Raw genomic sequence first — 17,468 nt, 5'->3', positions numbered from 1 at the left:
TCTAATTCTAGCTGGTTATTTAGCTGCCTTTTAGCTGCCAAAAAAACCCAAAAAAGACTATCCCACCTGTTGTTCAGCCCTTCAGAAGCATTTCCTTGTGCTTCAGCAGAAACCAGGAAACCCCAGTATTTCAGGGTGCTTAGCAGCTGACCTGCTGAGGGGTGGAAAGGGAGGGGAAGCAGCAGCTCTGGGGCATTTGGAAATGTTGAGATGTTCAGATCTTCTTGCACTTGTTCAAAACACTCATCTTCAGAGCTGGGAGAGAGCTGTCAAGTCTCCACACATCAGAACTGCCACGCACTCTCTACTCCATGCCTTGGGGTTGTGTTGGGGACACTGCTCCTTGTCTGGGGGACCAGAGAGCCCCCTCATCCCTGCCATCTCCCTGTCCATCCCACTGCTTTTTGCTTTGGCATTGTCCTTAAACTGTCAGCCTTTGCTGTGGAAGCATGTTGTGAAAGCTGGGGGAGAAGTCTTGCTGCATGCAGCAGTCTTTCTGCAGTCTAATGCATTGGAGCGATAAACAGCCGAGTGATCCTGGCCTGGAACCATCACAGCACTCGTAAGCTGGGCGAAGGGGAAGGGCAAGCCTGCCTTGTGCCAGCTGGCCCAGCACGGTAGAGGTTCCTCCCAGTGGGCCTGGGAGCGAGATGCCCTTGGCTGAGGCACTCTTGGCTAAACAGGGCAGCATCTGAGCTGATCCTGCCACATTCCGTGCAGGGAGCCAGCACACTGGTCCTGAAGGTTGCCAGTCCCCGCAGTTCTCTGGAGACATCCTCTCCAGAAAAGCAGAGGAACAGGCTCAGTTTCTCTTTCAGTGTGAGCATAAGCGTGTCTGTCAAAGCGCTGGGCACACAGCTGCACCCCAGCATCCAGGGAGAAGCCAGGACTGGCTGTTGGACAGGCCAGCACCGGCACTGGTGTAGGAAGATGAACGTGTCTCATCCTCTTCCATCAGGCAGAGTGCCAGGACCAAAGCAGTGGCTCTGACAATGTGCAGGCCATGGATCAGGATAGCCAGGTACACACGTACCTAACACTTGACCCTTCTCTGGCCCAAACAGAGCAACACCCCCCTTCTGGGGTGTCTTCCACACCAGGAACAAGGCGCTGCAGTCTGGGGCCCGTGAGCACAAGGGGTGATTTATCCTGCCTGTTGTGGGATCCCAGGTGAGGCCACTTCCCCAGCACTGCATTCCCCAGGGCATTTGGAATGGGCTAGGCCATTTGCTGCCACCCTTCCCTGGTCCTGCAGCTCCCTGCTTGCCCTGCGTGGGCTCTGACCTCGGTCTGGCACAGGTCTCTGCAGCAGAGCATCCCAGCAGTGCAGACCCCAGCCTGGGGCTTCGCTCGGACCTGAGCTCCGTGTCTGTCTGAAGGTCCCGCGTGGTTCCCAGGACGGGTGCTCTCCAAACCAGAGCTGAGCTGCTAGCTGCAGCACTGGGGAGCCTCGGACATGAGGCACGGGAGAGGTCGTGCTAATGGCAGCATGGGAGCCACTGAATTTCAGTGGTGTCTGCTGTTATCTGGGCTCGGTGCCTTTATTGCCAGGCTCAGTAGGTATGGAGCAAAATCCATCCTTGGATCATGAGGCTGCAGGCAGCGGGGGAGGGTTGGTTGGGGATGACCAGGCTGGGGGTGCAAGACTTGGGTTTGGGAATAAGGAGAATGGAGTGGGGTGTCTCTCCTCCTTCAGCACACCTCCTCCAGCAACCTGCAGACACTAGAAGAGACCTTGGTGGTAGGGGGAACTGAATCAGGTCCTCAGGGGCTCTGGATCTGGGGCAGACTGGAGCTGAGGCAGTGCCTGGCCCCTGGAGCTGGGAGGACTCCGTGGTCCTGTGACTGGAGTGGATCTCTCTGGGTTTCTTTGGGGACCACAGCAGAGGCAGACTGGATCAGTGGGGGCTTTCAGTGCTTCACAGAGGGCAGGAGCAAGGGGAGAACTGTGGGAACAATCGTGGTAATTCCTGGGCTTTTTATGTATAGTCTAGTATTAATTCAATATTAAAGTGATGGGCACACAGCCCACTTTCACAAGGTCACATCCATCTGCCCAGGGTCACCACCACTTCCCTGCTCTCAAGGGCACTGTGGGGGCTGCGGAGGAGCCCAGGGCGGCCATGCTGGCTGTAAGGAAGCCTGGTAACTGGAGCTTGTGTTTTCCACAGGCTCCAGGGTGAAACTCTGCTGCGGAGGAGGGAGGGGAGCGGGAGCCTGGCTCTGAGCCTGTCTTTGCTCAGAGTTGGAGTGATTTCTCGGCAGTCATCTGACCCTTGCGCCTCCCATCAGCGTCTATTGCAGGCGGGCCAGAGTTGGCTCTGGTTCTGCCATGAAGGTATTTTCCCCATTGCACCTGGATTTAGTGCTGCTGGGTTTGTCTGCTAAGCCCCAGGGAAGGGAATGGTCCTGCTCAAGAGGAGCAAGAGCGTTAGCACAAGGCTAATTGATGCTCATTGTCATGGGTTGTCCATCCAGGTACCAGCAGAAGACACACAGAGGACAGTGCATGGGTTGCAGGGCTTGGCTGGAGCTTGGCTCCGAGATGTGCCCTGGGGAGACACGGTCTGACTCTCCCTCTGGGGGAGACTGTGCACAGGCACAGCTCTACAGGGAGAACAGGTCTTTCTGGCATCTCCCAAAAGTGCTTGAAAGCACGCAGGTCTGTAATAGGAAGGAGAACGTGTTGGAACAAGTGTTACCTCCTAAAGGGCAGCCCAGGAGCCACTGGTGACAAAGGGGAGTCAGTCACCCTTCAGGGGCTATGGGTGGCCCAGGATGAGAGGCTGGGATGCAGCACAAGAGGATTTCTCAGCTGATCTAGGAAACACGCAGCCTAATCTGAGTCCTGCTGGGTAACCTTGGGCAGTCGTTTTGCCTCTCTGGGCTTGGTGGCTCCTCCTGGCCGAACAGGGCTGATATCCCCCTCCCTGAGTGAAATGGCTGCAGAGCTACTGCCGTGCTGCCACCGAGACCTTCAGCCACCTGGGGTTTCCAGGACAGCGGGTTAAACTATTTTTGATTTAACATATTCCAATTTTTCTAGCCCCTTTAATAAACAAGAGCCATCCACCCACGGTTACCCTTCACAGACTCCTCACTTAAAGGAGCCAAAGAGGCACTGTCAGATACAAGGTAATTACCACAGATTTATGTTAAAAACTCTATTTTTTTTTTAGGCTGTGGCTTCCTTAGTGATGACGAGGATAACCAGAGAGCATCTCTGTGTGCCCTGTGTGCGAATTGGCACTTAGGCACACTGAAGTTGTGTGTGAAGATGATGAAGGCACCTTAAGCGAAGAAGCAGAAAAGCCTTTTGTTGTTGGGAGCAATTTTACAAAGCCTCTTGTTTGCAAGCGCTGAGTATTCCTGCTGTGAGAGCGCTTTGCTGGCTTTGTTCCGCTTCCCCTCCACACCTGCAGTTTCCTTTTCAGATCCCCATGGGTGTGCTAACAGCAGCATGTCCAGGTAACGGGGTCCCCGACCGCCCCCGCAAAACTAACCAGCGCCACAGAGATGTTTCTGGTTCCCCCTGGCCTTTCTCCTTGTTGCCTGCACCAAGTTCCCTGGGCCCGGACAGGGACAGGGACAGGGACAAGGACAGGGGCAGTCACTGCCGGCACTGGACACTGGTGAGACATCCCCGGTGCACCAGACCAAGCCGTGCCAATGTGGTTGGAACTGAGCTGGACTGAACCAACCCGAATGGGGCTAAGCTGAGCTGTGCCCAGCTGAGCTGTGCCACACTGACGTGAACGGGACCCTGGCTGAACCGAGCTGAGCCAAACCGTGCTGCTTGAACCCAGGCACGCCAAGCCTGTTGGGCTTGGGCTGTGCTGATGCAGACAGAAGTGAGCCTAGCTGTGCCAGACTGAGCCGAGCTGATACTAGCCATGCCGACTGAGCTGAGCTGAGCCAAGCCGTGCCAGACTGAGCCAAGCTGTGCCAGACCGAGCAGAGCTGAGCCTAGCCACGCTGGATTGAGCCGAGCCGTGCTGGACCAAGCTGAGCCCAGCTGTGCCAGACTGAACTGAGCTGAGCCTAGCTGTGCCAGACCAAGCCGACCCCAGCCGTACCAGACCAAGCTGAGCTGACCCTAGCCATGCTGGACCAAACCGAGCCTAGCTGTGCCAGACCAAACCGAGCCTAGCCATGCCAGCCTGAGCCGAGCCCAGCTGTGCTAGACTGAGCCAAACCGTGCCTAGCTTTGCTGGGCCGAGCCAAGCCCAGCTGTGCTGGACCGAGCCAAGCCTAGCCGTGCTGGACCAAGCCCAGTTGAGCCTAGCTGTGCCGGACCAAGCCAAGCACAACTGTGCTGGACTGAGCTGAGCCCAGCTGTGTTGGACCAAGCCCAGCTGAGCTGTGCCGGACCAAGCTGAGCCCAGCTGTGCCAGACCAAGCTGAGCTGAGCTGTGCAGGACCAAGCCCAGCTGAGCCTAGCTGTGCTGGACCAAGCTGAGCCCAGCTGTGCCAGATCGAGCCAAGACGAGCCTAGCTGTGCCGGACCGAGCTGAGGTGAGCCGAGTCGTGCCGTGCCAGACCGAGCCGAGCCCGGCCGAGCCGGACCGAGGCCAGGCGGGGCGGTGCGGAGCGGGGCGGTGCCTAGCCGGGTAGGGCCGCCCCCCTGCCCCGCCGCCCCGCAGCAGCGCACCATGTTGCGGACGGCCGTTCGCTGCTCCCGGCTCTGGCGCGGCCCGGTTCGGCTCGGTGCGCCGTTCTCGGCCGCCGCCTCCCCCATCCCGGCGCCCAACACGGCGCCCGACATCGCCTGCAACAAGGTGGGGCCGGGCCGGGCCGGGCCGGGGGGCGCTGGGGCCGCGGGCCTTGCGTGGAGGGATCCTTGCGGGAAACGGTCCCCGCGGGCGCCGCAGCTGGCGGTCGGGCTTCGTCCCGCCGTTGTTGCAGCGGAGCGGGGGGGACCAGGCGAGGGGGGAGGGGGGGGCAGGGGCCCTGGCGGGTGACACGCCGCGCTGGGGCTGGCGCGCTGGGAAGCCCCGGGGCAGGTTGCGAGGCCCCGGTGGCGGCTCCCCCTCCCCCCCGCGGCCATGTCACTGCGGCGGCACCGCCGCGCTGGAAAGACAAACGCTCCCTCGCTGGCACCGAAAGGAGCCGGTGGGACGCCGCTGCCGCCGTGCCGTGCCGTGCCGGGAGGGGCCGTGGGGAGCCTGAAACGGGTCAAGCCGGGAAGTGCTGGCGCAGCCCTGGCCGGGGTGGGCTGGGTGGGCTGTTCCCGCAGTGTTTCCCCACTGTTGGGTTCCCTGACCCGCTCCAGCCAGGCTTCCAGGGACCCACCGAAGTGGGAGCCCTCGTGCGGTTTGCTGAGCTGTGGGTTGTTTTTTTTTTTATTACCTGAAGGCTGTGATTTTGGTTGTGTTTGCTTTGTTGCATTTAGGCTAAAATACGCCCTTTTGTATGGGTGTAGTTTTGGAGCCTGCCCAAGCTGAGTCCCTGGTAATCCCAGCCTGCTAAGGCGCCGTGAAAACTACTAATGCTCTTACCGTTGTCACCTTGATGAGGCTCTAAGGCTGAACCCTGCTCTGCTCCTTTCATTGCAGATTTTCATAAATAACGAATGGCACGATGCAGTCAGTAAGAAAACCTTCCCTTCCATCAATCCAGCAACGGGAGAAGTTATCTGCCAGGTTGCTGAGGGTGATAAGGTAAAAGTTCTCTTGGTGACCGGGTACGTAGGGGTTGCAAGAGGAAGGCATAGTCATCTCTCACCTAGGCTGCTCAGCCGAGCGCCGTGTTGGCAGTAGTAAGTGCCTGACATATGCAAACACCATGTCGAGTGCTGCTTGTGTTCTTACTTGGCTACTGCATTTAACAAAAACCTCTGGCTTTACCTCTTAGTGGTGCAGGCTGGCACTGGGAAGGGCAGAGAGGAATAGTTGTGGTGTGCAAGGGAGCCCAAACTGGGAGGCTGGGGAGCAGCTGGGGTGCAGTTTGCTGGGGCAGGCAGCGATGAAGGCGGACGGCTTTGTGGTCTCGTGGCTGCTGTGCTGGCAGTGTGACCCAGTCATGGTAGCAGAGGAGAGGAAAGGTGATGGTGGGGAGCAGTGTCACGCAATCATCTCGTGCTTTCTGCAAGGCCCTGCTAGGAGTCTGTGGCAGAGCAATTTTGAGCTCTTTCTACAATCTGGAAACTTGTTTCTGTTCCCCAAAGGAGGGATGAGTGTTTGCTTGTTCACGGGAGACTGGCTTGTTCTGGTAAGGCCCTTCCCAGCAAGCCAGGACACAGAACAACTAGAAACCACTTAATGCCCTGACAGGGAAAATGATGGATTAGAGATCTCTTATCAAGGTAAAAACTCCTTTAGACTATGCTGGTGAAATAAAACCCTGAATGAGTGTCAAAAGCACACTTCTAGAGCTTTTTCCGTGCCTTGTTTTAGGATGAAAATATTAAAGCAGCATGTGACTTTCTGGAAATGAGTTGGCAACACTTGCGCTGCGCGTAGCTAACATAACAGAAGAATGTAAGTGCAGGCAGAGGTGGGGACGGCACAGCTGTTGTGCCCGGCTGTTTCACTGCTGCTTCTGCTGTGCAGTGCTGCTCCGGTTGCTGCTCATGGGGCAAGTGGCTCAGGGGCTGCAGCCCATGCGCTCCCCTGCTCCAGGACCGATGAGTGTCTCGCAGTGAGGCAGCTGTCAAGGTTGCACCTTCTTGCCTCCAAAAAAGCTGGTGCTTGTCATCTGGCTGGAGGCTGTTTTCTCCTGGAGATGAAGCAGGGCTTCAGGTGTATTTTGAGCAAGCGAGTCAGGGCTGGTTACTCCTTTCTCACCTTCTTGCCTGTGCTCCTCCGCAGGCAGATGTGGACAAGGCCATTAAGGCAGCCAAAGCAGCTTTCCAGCTGGGCTCGCCTTGGAGGAGGATGGATGCTTCTCATCGGGGAAAGCTGCTGAATCGTCTTGCTGACCTGATCGAGAGGGACCGGGCTTACCTGGCGGTGCGTATCATGCTTGGTGGCTGAGCTCTCTGCTGCGATCCCTAAGCATGGGGAGAGAGGCAGAGACGGGTGGTTTGTGCCCATCGGGTGCGATGGGGGCTTTAGCCACAGCTAAAACTGTGAGAGAGCCACAAGGATGGAAAAACAGTTCTGGGCAGCTGAAAGCAAAAAGGCCACCAGGCAGAATAGATCCAACCTGCAAACCAAGAATCTAATCTAAATTTATACAGGGGACGTTCCCCACCTGGCTCTTCAGGCAGTCTCATTGTCTTTTGTAGGCACTGGAAACTCTGGATAATGGCAAACCCTACTCAGTCGCCTACCTGGTGGATTTGGACATGGTCATCAAATGTCTGAGGTAGGTGTGGAGGCTATAGCGACAGTGCAGTGATCGTTCATGCTCCATGCTTGTGCTCAGCTGGCCCGTGGTAGCTGAACCTCTGCACATGCAGAGACCAGATGCCTCCCGCTTCAGATGCAGTGGGTGACAGGGCTGGATCTGACTTACTGGTTTAATTTGGCCCATAAGCAGGGTATCAGACACCCTGTTTTCCTCTATTTTAATTTTTGCTAGGAATAAGGCTGTAATTCCTGTGACTTTCCAAAGGATTTTTGTTACATAGATGTTTCTCTGTTGCTATATATGGGACTTGCACTGGTGGAGGTAATCTTGTGTTACAGCACAAGCACGACAGAATTTATGTTATGCAAAGTGCTGGCAAAGGTGAGAGAGAGAGATGTTTATATTTTCTGTCCATTCTTAAAATGACCTGTTTGGGAAATACTTGTGTTGGTATGTGTTTTATGAAGTGAGTGAAGAAGGGAGGAAAGCAAATAGCTGGAGGAAGTCTCTTTTATTTTCTGTCAGCAGGAGAGTTGTTATTTTAAATTCAGTAACCAAAATCTTACTGTTGCTAGATACTATGCAGGCTGGTCAGATAAATTCCATGGCAAAACCATCCCGATAGATGGAGACTTCTTCTGTTATACAAGACATGAGCCAGTGGGAGTCTGTGGTCAGATAATTCCGGTGAGTAAAACTTACCAGTAGTTCTGCAGCATTTTAAGAATTAAGTGTTACAATGAACAGTTGTCTTAAAATGAGAGTTACTGTCTGTTGCTAACCGCTGTTTCCTTCCAGTGGTAAAGAAAGTTATGCTTTCATCCGCTGGGAGGGCTGTTAGTGTGCTCTGGCGGCATAGAACAACCTATTGAGTTCATGGGCTCTGAGTAAGATTTGCTTTGTATCTGCTGATTAAAAAAAAAAAAAAGTCCTACTAAGGGGGTTAATTTTTTTATCTGGCTCAGAACCACAGTTAGGTTTAAACTACAGCCTTGCATTACAATCAAATTCTGTGTGATGAAGAAATAGCCAGCATGCAAAATTCAGATTTATGTAAGTGTTCTTGTTTTGGTAACTGGTAGCAAGCGTAGCGAGGTGGTTTGTCTACAGCAAAGCTCCTCTTTATAGGAGTAGCCAGGTTCTGGTTGTTGCATACTCTATTTGCATGTTTTTTGTATTTGCATTGAGCAAGAACTGAACGTAAACGCCTCAACAGTCTTGTGTGCAGTGCCCTGTCATTCATTACAAACGGGCTTTCTTTCAAAATGCTTCAAAAGAGCATTTAATGGCTAAACTTACAGTAAAGATTAATTCCAAAAACAGCTGGATTTTTGCAGTGGTACTGAGAGACCTCAGACTTCAGAGTACAGTTTTCCTGGACGAGCAGAATGCAGTGCGTGAGGAGCCAAACACTGAAGAGCAGCTAGGGAAAGATCAAAGTCTGCTTTCAGAGGTGCTGCAGCTGATTAGAATAAAGCTCACTGGTTACGTGCTGATTAATGAGAAACTTTCAAGTTCAGACAAGCAAGTAATTCCTTGTTTTTCAGTGGAACTTCCCGCTGTTGATGCAAGCATGGAAACTTGGGCCTGCCCTGGCTACTGGGAATGTGATTGTGATGAAAGTGGCAGAGCAAACCCCGCTGAGTGCTCTCTACGTAGCTAGTTTGATCAAAGAGGTGAGCAAGAAGGCTGGGTTTCCATCTGCTGCCTTGCTGTCGCTGCTGGAGTGCCAAACTGGTGAGCTGTGGAGGGCACATGATGGGAACAGAAAAGGGCTGGCTGATCTGAAGAAAGGCTGGATTGTCTTGGGTATCTTAGCGTTTGATTTAGCAAAAAAACCCCCGTTGTCCTTAGAAGGGCATATGCAGAGGACATAAACATTGATTAGAGGATGCTTTGAGGTTCAGTTAAGTAACAAACTTCAGAAAGCTGACAGAGAGAGCTCCAAACTGTGCTTAGGATGTGGGGTGGGGAAAGGAGTTGTCCCAGTTACTGCAAACTGAACGTTAAAACTAACGTGAAGAGGCCTACTGAAGCGTTACTAACAGATGAGGGTAGGTGAAACCCTTGATTTGCAAAAGGAGTGATGTTGCTCTCTCCTCCTGTGAACCGGCAGGCTGGATTCCCACCAGGTGTGGTAAACATCATCCCTGGCTACGGGCCCACTGCAGGGGCTGCCATCTCTTCCCACATGGATGTAGATAAAGTGGCATTCACCGGCTCCACGGAGGTAAGGGACTACCTTAACCTCTAAGCCCTTGGGGATATAGAGAATATCGCATTGCTCTAGTACCTTTTCTGTGTAAAATACTGGAGGTGCCTTGCCTTCTACACTTAAAAAAATACAGCTGACTTCAGGGTGTGACATTTATTTTTACTTTATGTAAGACTCTTTAGGTGCTGTCATGGTTTAACCCTGGCCAGTGACTAAGCATCATACAGCTGCTCACTCACTCTCCCCACAGTGGGGTGGGGGAGAGGACTGGATGAGTAAAAGTTAGAAAACTCCTGAGTTGAGGTATAGGTAAAGCAAACCAAGGAATTCAGTCACTGCTTTCCATGGGCAGGCAGGGCTCCATCATGCATAATGGTTACTCAGGAAGACAAACGCCATCACTCTGAACCTTCCCCCCTTCGTTCTTCTTCCCCCAGCTTATATACTCAGCACGATGTCTTATGGTATGGAATATCCCTTTGGCTAGCTGGGGTCACCTGTCCTGGCTGTGTCCCCTCCCAGTTGCCCATGCCTCTCCAGCCCTCTCACAGGCAGGGCCTGAGAAGCTGAAAAGGCATTGATTTAATATAAACACTACCGAGCAACAACCAAAAATATCAGTGTTCTGTCAACACTGTTCTCATGCCAAATCCAAAACATGTCACTGTACTAGCTACTAAGAAGAAAATTAACTCTGTCTCAGCTGAAACCAGGACAGCATCCACCCCTTACTCCATACCATTTACGTCGTGCCACACTTTCCAATACAACCTCATTAACCACCACCACTCTTCTCATCCTTTGGTGTAATACACAGATATCATTCCCCTTGTCTGTGGGCCGCCCCTGTAAAAATATCTACCAAATGTCCACAAAATGTACATTCAGTTAATTTAGTCTGTGACTTTGGGCTCCGTCTGTTATTGTGGTGTCGTGGTTTAACCCCAGCCAGCAATTAACTGCCACGCAGCCGCTTGCTCACTCCCTCCTCACCCAGGGGGAGGGGGAGGAGAATTGGAAAAGAATGTAACAGTTTCACAATTGAGATAAAATAAAAACAAAAGAACAATAATAACAATAACAGTTATAATGAGAAAGAGGGAGAAGGCAAGAGGAATGAAATCCAAAGGGAAGGGAGGGTGATGCACAAGACAGCTGCTCACCACCTGCTGACCCGTGCCCAGCCAGTCCCTGAGCAACAAACAGCAGTGGGCCACTCCAGCCCTCTCGCTGGCGAGCCTGGCAAAAAGTCCCTGACCCTCTGTGTTCCCACACCAAATCCAAAACACAGCACTGCACTAGCTACCCAGAAGAAAATTAACCCTATCCCAGCCGAAACCAGGACAGGCGATCACTTGAGAGGAGAGGTTGTGTGGTGTTTGAGGTTACAGGGCACCAAAGCCAGCTCAGGTCAGGTTGCTGCTGCACTTGTACTGCTTCTTGTAAGGCTTGTCCTCCACTAGTTCAGATGGTTCCTGTTATAGTAACTCTTATAACATGCAACTCAAATCATGGGTTACGACAATTTAAAGGTATATCCATTACAGTTTCCTCTCCTGGTCCCTTTGGACCAGCCTGTAGGGTTTAACATTGCAGTGAACTCCTCCCTTTGCTTCTGCTCCAGCTTGGACTTATCCACAGGCTGCAGCCCTTTAGAGTGATACCTGCTCCAAGTGGAGCCTCAGCTACGAGCCACAGTCCCTCGAGGGGTGCACCTGCTGCGGCTTAGCCTTACCCACAGCCACAGTCGCTTCAAGGTGCATCTGTTCCAACATGGCCTTATCCACGGGCTGTGACACTGACCTGCTCCAGCGTGGCCTTACCCACAGCCACAGTCCCTTCAGAATTAAACCTGCTCCAGCATGGCTTCATGCGCAGCCACTGATGGTTCAGGCTGTACCTGCTGCAGCATGGGCTTACCCACAGCCACAGATGCTTCGAGGTGTACCTTCTCCAGTGTGGACTTGTCCTTGGGCCACAGTTCCTTCAGGGATAGACCTGCTGCGGCACAGACATAACCATGGCCACAGACAGTTTGAGATGTGCCTGCTCTGGCATGGACTTATTTATGGCCACAGGCACTTTGGGGTGTCCAGCTCCCACATGGACTCATCCACAGGTCACAGCCCCTTTGACCTGAGTTCATACTGGAGTTCCAGTCTGTCCAGTACAGCAGCACAGGAACAGCAGCTATGCCCTGGCAACCTGCCAGCCCTGGCACATCACCATTGCTGTTATCAAAATGTTCCCAGGCACAGCACAGTGAGATGATAAGCAGTACAGCAAGCAGTGAAAGCAAAAAGCAGCCACTAACGAGCACTAGACTCTAATATACAGTAAGGCAAGCAAGCCCCATGGCAAGCACAGAAACCTGCCAGTTAATAGCTAATCAGCAATACAGGTATAAATTCGAAGTAGCACATTCCAATCAAATCTGTCGTTTTCTCAAACCCTTCGTGCCCCACGTTGGGTGCCAAAAGGGACTGTCATGGTTGAACTTCAGCTGGCGACTAAACACACAGCTGCTCACTCACTCCCCTCATAGTGGAATGGAGGAGAGTGGAAGTTAGAAAACTCATGGGTTGAGATAAAGACAGTAACAGATAAAGCAAAAGCCATGCATGCAAGCAAAGCAAAACAAAGAATTCATTCACTACTTGCCATGGGCGGGCAGGCAGATGTTCAGCCATCTCCAGGAAAGCAGGGCCTGTAACAGTTACTTGGGAAGACAAACACCATCACTCCTGAACGTCCCCCCTTCCTCCTTCTTCCCCCAGCTTATGTAGTCAGCATGATGTCATATGGTGTGGAATATCCCTTTGGCTAGTTGGGGTCAGCTGTCCTGGATGTGTCCCCTCCCAGTTTACCGTGCCCCTCCATCCCTCTCGCTGGCAGGGCCTGAAAAATTGAAAAGTCCTTGACTTTATAATATAAACGCAACCAAACCCATCAGTGTTCTGTCAGCACTGTTCTCACACCAAAACACGTTACTGCAGCAGGTACTAAGAAGAAAATTAACTCTATCCCAGCTGAAACCAGGACAGGTGCCTTCTTTTGAATGCTTCCCATTGTTGCCCTTGTGCTGCTTCTTGCTAGAGGTGAAACTCTGGGCAGGCTTCAGTTGTTCCCTTAAAGCCCTGACAGTGAAGGGATTATTATTAAACTGCTGACTGCAATCTAAACCCAGCCACCCTGCCAGGTGTTGCTGTATGTAGGAGTTAATTCCTAATAACCTGTTCTTCTCATGATGCAGGTTGGGCATTTGATCCAGAAGGCTGCAGCAGAGAGTAACTTAAAGAGGGTGACACTGGAGCTTGGAGGAAAGAGTCCAAATATAATCATGTCTGATGCAGACAGTAAGCACCTGCTAGTGTAATATTTGATCTGACCTTTTATGTTGCCTTTCTGCAAGCAGAGCTGCAGGGGAAAGGAAACTTCTCCTGCACTGTGTGAGTCTCCAGCTCTGACACCACCCAGCTGTTCTCACCCAGTGAAGGCTCCATGCCTCCTGCTGTAGCTGCCGTGTTTGTGTATCAGCACGTCATCGCTCCCACTTCTTTCCCAGTGCTGTGAACTTCAGTTCTCAACAAATGAGAATCATTTCAGTATCTTCCCTCCAGTTTTTAGTTTCATTTTTGTTTTCATTTCTTTCCCTTTCTCTTTGTGTGTACCATTATTCTATTCTTAGGAAGTTCTTGTTCCCTCATCTCTTGCATATGGTCTAGATTTTTGGTCTTGATGAGCCAACACACGTACTTTTATATGGCAGGCAGGAAGGAAGTTCTTCTAGGTCTAAAATAACTTGTCCTTAATACCTGATAATTTCAAATGAGAACTATAATCTGCCTCAGATCAGATTTTTTTTCTCTAGTATGGGGTGCTTTAATAGACCCTGCTACTAATTAAGTCTGTATGTAACTTCCACCCTACCAAAGCACAGAAAATGCTTGTCAGCTGAAAAGACTTTGTATCGCTGATACTCCAGCAGTCTGCGTGACAGTTGTTCAAAAGAAGTCACTTACTGACTCTGGTTGCTTTTGTTTGCTTATTTGTTTTCCCTCCTCTCCCCAACCTTAGTGGACTGGGCTGTGGATCAAGCCCATTTTGCCCTCTTCTTCAACCAAGGGCAATGCTGCTGTGCTGGCTCCCGAACATATGTCCAGGAAGATATATATCATGAGTTTGTGGAGAGGAGTGTTGAGAAGGCCAAGGCCAGGGTGGTTGGAAACCCATTTGACTTTAAAACTGAACAGGGGCCTCAGGTAAGACCAGGAAATATCCTGAGCTTTTATCTCATTAAATAGTCCAGATATTGAGTAGATTAGAACGAAAGGTATCCTTCTGTCTCGTGATTCACCTCCTTTGAACTGTGCCCATTATCTCCTTGCTTGTGCATGGAGGGAGAAGTTAATTAACCGTTCTGATGGTTCCAAAACCTCAGCTTGACACTGGCATTTAAAAATTATCATCTCCCTTTGAAGCTGGCTTGGCAGTCTGTTTAAATGAGGAATTGCTAAAGGACAGTCACGTGCACAGCAAGTTGTAGTTGAATCTTTTTTTACCCCCAGTAAAGGCAAAGCTGATCTGTCTGTCCTCATGGCTTTTAGGTAGATGAGGAGCAGTTTAAGAAGATCCTCGGTTACATTAGTGCTGGGAAGCGTGAAGGAGCCAAACTGCTGTGTGGCGGCAACCCCGCTGCAGACAGAGGCTATTTCATCCAGCCAACTGTCTTTGGTGATGTGCAGGACAACATGACGATTGCCAGAGAGGAGGTGAGATCTGCAGCACCTTTCTGTCTGTCAGCTTCTCACTTCATTGTTTTGTCCCTTTTGATGCAAAATACCCACGGGTCTGCGAGCACTGGGTATTCATGAACTGCAGAACTTGACACTTCTTAGAAAGTTACCACATTAAACTTCCCTTCAGATCACATTCTGGGCTCTTCATAATATGGGAAGCGGTACTGTGAATGTGATGTCCCGTGTGACTTCTAGTTTATGTACAGAACAGCATCAACACAGCCTCCCTTGTGATCAATCTACACAGATTTTCACATGCTCTGTTTTGGATTTTGCAGATATTTGGGCCGGTCATGCAGATTCTGAAATTCAAAACAATTGAGGAAGTCATTGAGAGAGCAAATGACTCCAAGTATGGCCTAGCAGCAGCAGTCTTTACAAAGGATCTTGACAAAGCAAACTATGTGTCACAGGGCCTGCGAGCTGGAACAGTTTGGTAAGCCTTGACACTTCCTAAATTGCTGGAAGCTTCCTTGTGTGCCACCGTTAGTCACTATGCTTGCTCTTTGATAGCCTGTCTCTACTTTGGATCCAGTTTTATGTGTCCCTCGCTGAATGTAACATCAGACCTTTGGTTGTAATGCTAACTGTAAAATTCGGGTATTTTAAGCTTCCGTGCTCCCCCTGTGAATTAGTGAATGGAATGAGGGAAGAGAAATCCAGTACTGCAGTCAGCAATGACAGCAGCTGCTGCAGGGCTCTGAGTGCCAGCAGTGAGTAGATCACTGGGCACGTCTGTGCAGTCCTGGTTGCTGCCGTGAGGTTCCTCCGTGTTCTGTGGCCGTGCTGAAGACTATACCAAGGTCAGTCCTTCAGCACCAGTTTACTGTTCTAGCATGAGGTTTTGGAGAGCCAGTATCTCACTACTTTTTTTTTTTTTTTTTTTTTTTAATGGTACTGAGTAAACAAGTAGGTGCTTTTGATACTTGTCCTCTGAAGGAAGTGTGGGGTGGCAGCCTGGACACTTGGTCCGGTGATAATGAGAGACATAAATTGATTTCCTGATGTTCTGTTTCCTGGTTGCTGAAGATGAGGTTTCACTATTCATTAGTTCTGTTGGCTGAGAGAACTGTCAAATACGGAAATCCTGCCTAGAAACTCAGTTGTCCCTCTGCTGTAGAGAGCCGAGATGGCCCTTTGTTGCAAAAAGGCTCTTGCACTAAGCAATTCTGAAACCACAGGTGCTTAATTTTTTGGTTCCATTTCAGGATAAACTGCTATGATGTGTTTGGTGCCCAAGCCCCATTTGGTGGCTACAAAGCTTCTGGGAATGGGCGAGAGCTGGGAGAATATGGTCTGGAGGCATATGTAGAGGTGAAAAACGTGAGTATCTCTGTATCCAAGGCCTTCCCAACCCTCTGCTGTAGCTCCAAATTGTATTTGTGCTTGTTGGTATAGCCTGGCCTAAGAGTTGTAGTTCTTCCTTCTAACGCTTGAAGGAAGCTGCACTTCTGAAGTATCTGCAAACACAGCTCCATGTAGCTGTATTTAAAACAGAAAGCTAGCTTCACTTTATACTGCCGAGGAAAACAAGGATATGTGACTTGATAGATTACCTGCACCACTTGGCACTGCTTAGCCCTTTCTCACTGTAAAGAACGCAAGTGTCTGGACTTCTCCGTGAGTTTATTCTGGGGAGGAAAGGAAGAGCATGTGCTGGGGGTGCATGCCTGATGGGTGGAAGGTGCTGCAGGCACTGGCAGATGAACACTGGGCACTCATCACTTAAAAGGGGGAATGTGGGCAGGGGTCGCCAGTAATTAATGCCGCTCTCTTGAGTCATACGCCCTTGAGTCCAGGTGTGAGACCAAGGTTCCTGGTGTTAGGCAATCCCATCCCAGCAGGCTGACTAATTTCCTGGAAGAGAAGGCAGAAAGGCTGTCACGCTGTCTGCTTGCAGCTGCAGTGTCTAAAGCGTGATGGAGCTGTTGGACAGAGGTTAGCCCACGGCCTCAGGGTTACAATGCAGTGAAGTGTGTAATGGCTGAAGGCCCCCGGCTTTTGACTAGCAGGGGCTGATATGGTACATGAGCTCCAGATGAGACAAACAAGTGTGCCTGCTCCCACCTCTCAAAGAGCAGTAGCATCTCTGGGGAGATGCTGTCACCCAACCTTTTAGCTTCCCACTCTCTTCGAGCCTTCCAGATGGCCAAGGTGATCCCAGTCACTGACCGGGATATACTGTCATCTAGTTCTGGTCTCTTCTGCAGGATGCTGCTACCTCCCAGCCTTCAAGTGAATATAACTGAACGCTGTCTCCAGGAAAATAATAACTTGTAACATTTTTTTTTTTTTCCCCTGCTAGGTGACAATCAAAGTTCCACAGAAAAACTCTTAATGGACAGCAGCCTCTCCATGTGTTTGGAGACACCTATGCAGCTTCATGAGATACAAAGCAAGGAATCCTGTTCTTAACACCTGTGAGACTTAGGTGGAAAATGTGTAGCTTTGCATTAAAAAATGTTTCTATAGAAGGTACTTGAAGGAGCTTTTGTTAAAAAATGCAACTTGGATTTATCTTTTCGAAATAGCAAATACTGTCAGTTGAATACTAATGCCATGAGTACACAGGTGTACTCTTGTCGTATCTGTATTTGACAGATGTGCTTTTTTTTCAGGAAATCATTTAAATGCCTGTCTGAAGTAGGTTTTATAATTCTTTCTTGGCTTACACAGCTAGCTCTATACTCCTTGTCCTATACACCTAACATATACATTCCTGTTCCATAAGCAGACTCAGCTGTGTAGCAGAGCAGAAGCCACCTCTCAGCGTGAATCTGTGAGGTAAAAGTTTGCTCTCAGCTGCTCCCATATGCTCTCACTGTATCTACTCACAATAAACATTCTCTTTTAGTGAAGTTAACCCTGTCTTTGTTGGAGCAGTTTGTGTCAGTGAGCTATGCAGGAGCTCAAGTGCATGTATAGTTTGTATTTTCTCCCACACATCTGTTACCCCCTGCCTCAAGCAATTTTTAAGTTGTTCGCCGAGTTTCTCTGCTGCCTGCTTTCTGTGTATTGCCTTAACATTAAAAGAACATCTGATAACTGTCCCCAGCAAAGCAGGCAGAAGCGTTACTGAAAATTGTAACCAGGAAGACTCCAAACCAAATGGTGGTTTAGAAAGCCAGCCAAGCTTTATTGCAGTGCTGGGTGCGTGGGGG

General features: G+C 50.7%; 1 protein-coding gene across 1 annotated transcript; it reads left to right on the top strand.

Moving 5' to 3' along the window:
- The first annotated feature begins 4,614 nt into the window (after positions 1-4,614).
- On the top strand, positions 4,615-17,170 carry ALDH2 (aldehyde dehydrogenase 2 family member). The gene is made up of 13 exons (XM_055796920.1): positions 4,615-4,778; positions 5,556-5,660; positions 6,810-6,950; positions 7,229-7,308; positions 7,869-7,980; positions 8,841-8,969; positions 9,410-9,523; positions 12,762-12,864; positions 13,586-13,770; positions 14,116-14,280; positions 14,586-14,743; positions 15,516-15,630; positions 16,613-17,170. The coding sequence occupies exons 1-13, from the start codon at positions 4,653-4,655 to the stop codon at positions 16,643-16,645; spliced, it is 1,566 nt and encodes a 521-aa protein (XP_055652895.1). The 5' UTR covers positions 4,615-4,652; the 3' UTR covers positions 16,646-17,170.
- The last annotated feature ends 298 nt before the right edge of the window (positions 17,171-17,468 follow it).

Source organism: Falco peregrinus, chromosome 2, assembly GCF_023634155.1.
Source record: "Falco peregrinus isolate bFalPer1 chromosome 2, bFalPer1.pri, whole genome shotgun sequence".
Classification (NCBI taxonomy): domain Eukaryota; kingdom Metazoa; phylum Chordata; class Aves; order Falconiformes; family Falconidae; genus Falco; species Falco peregrinus.
This window is presented reverse-complemented; position numbering and strand designations above follow the sequence as displayed.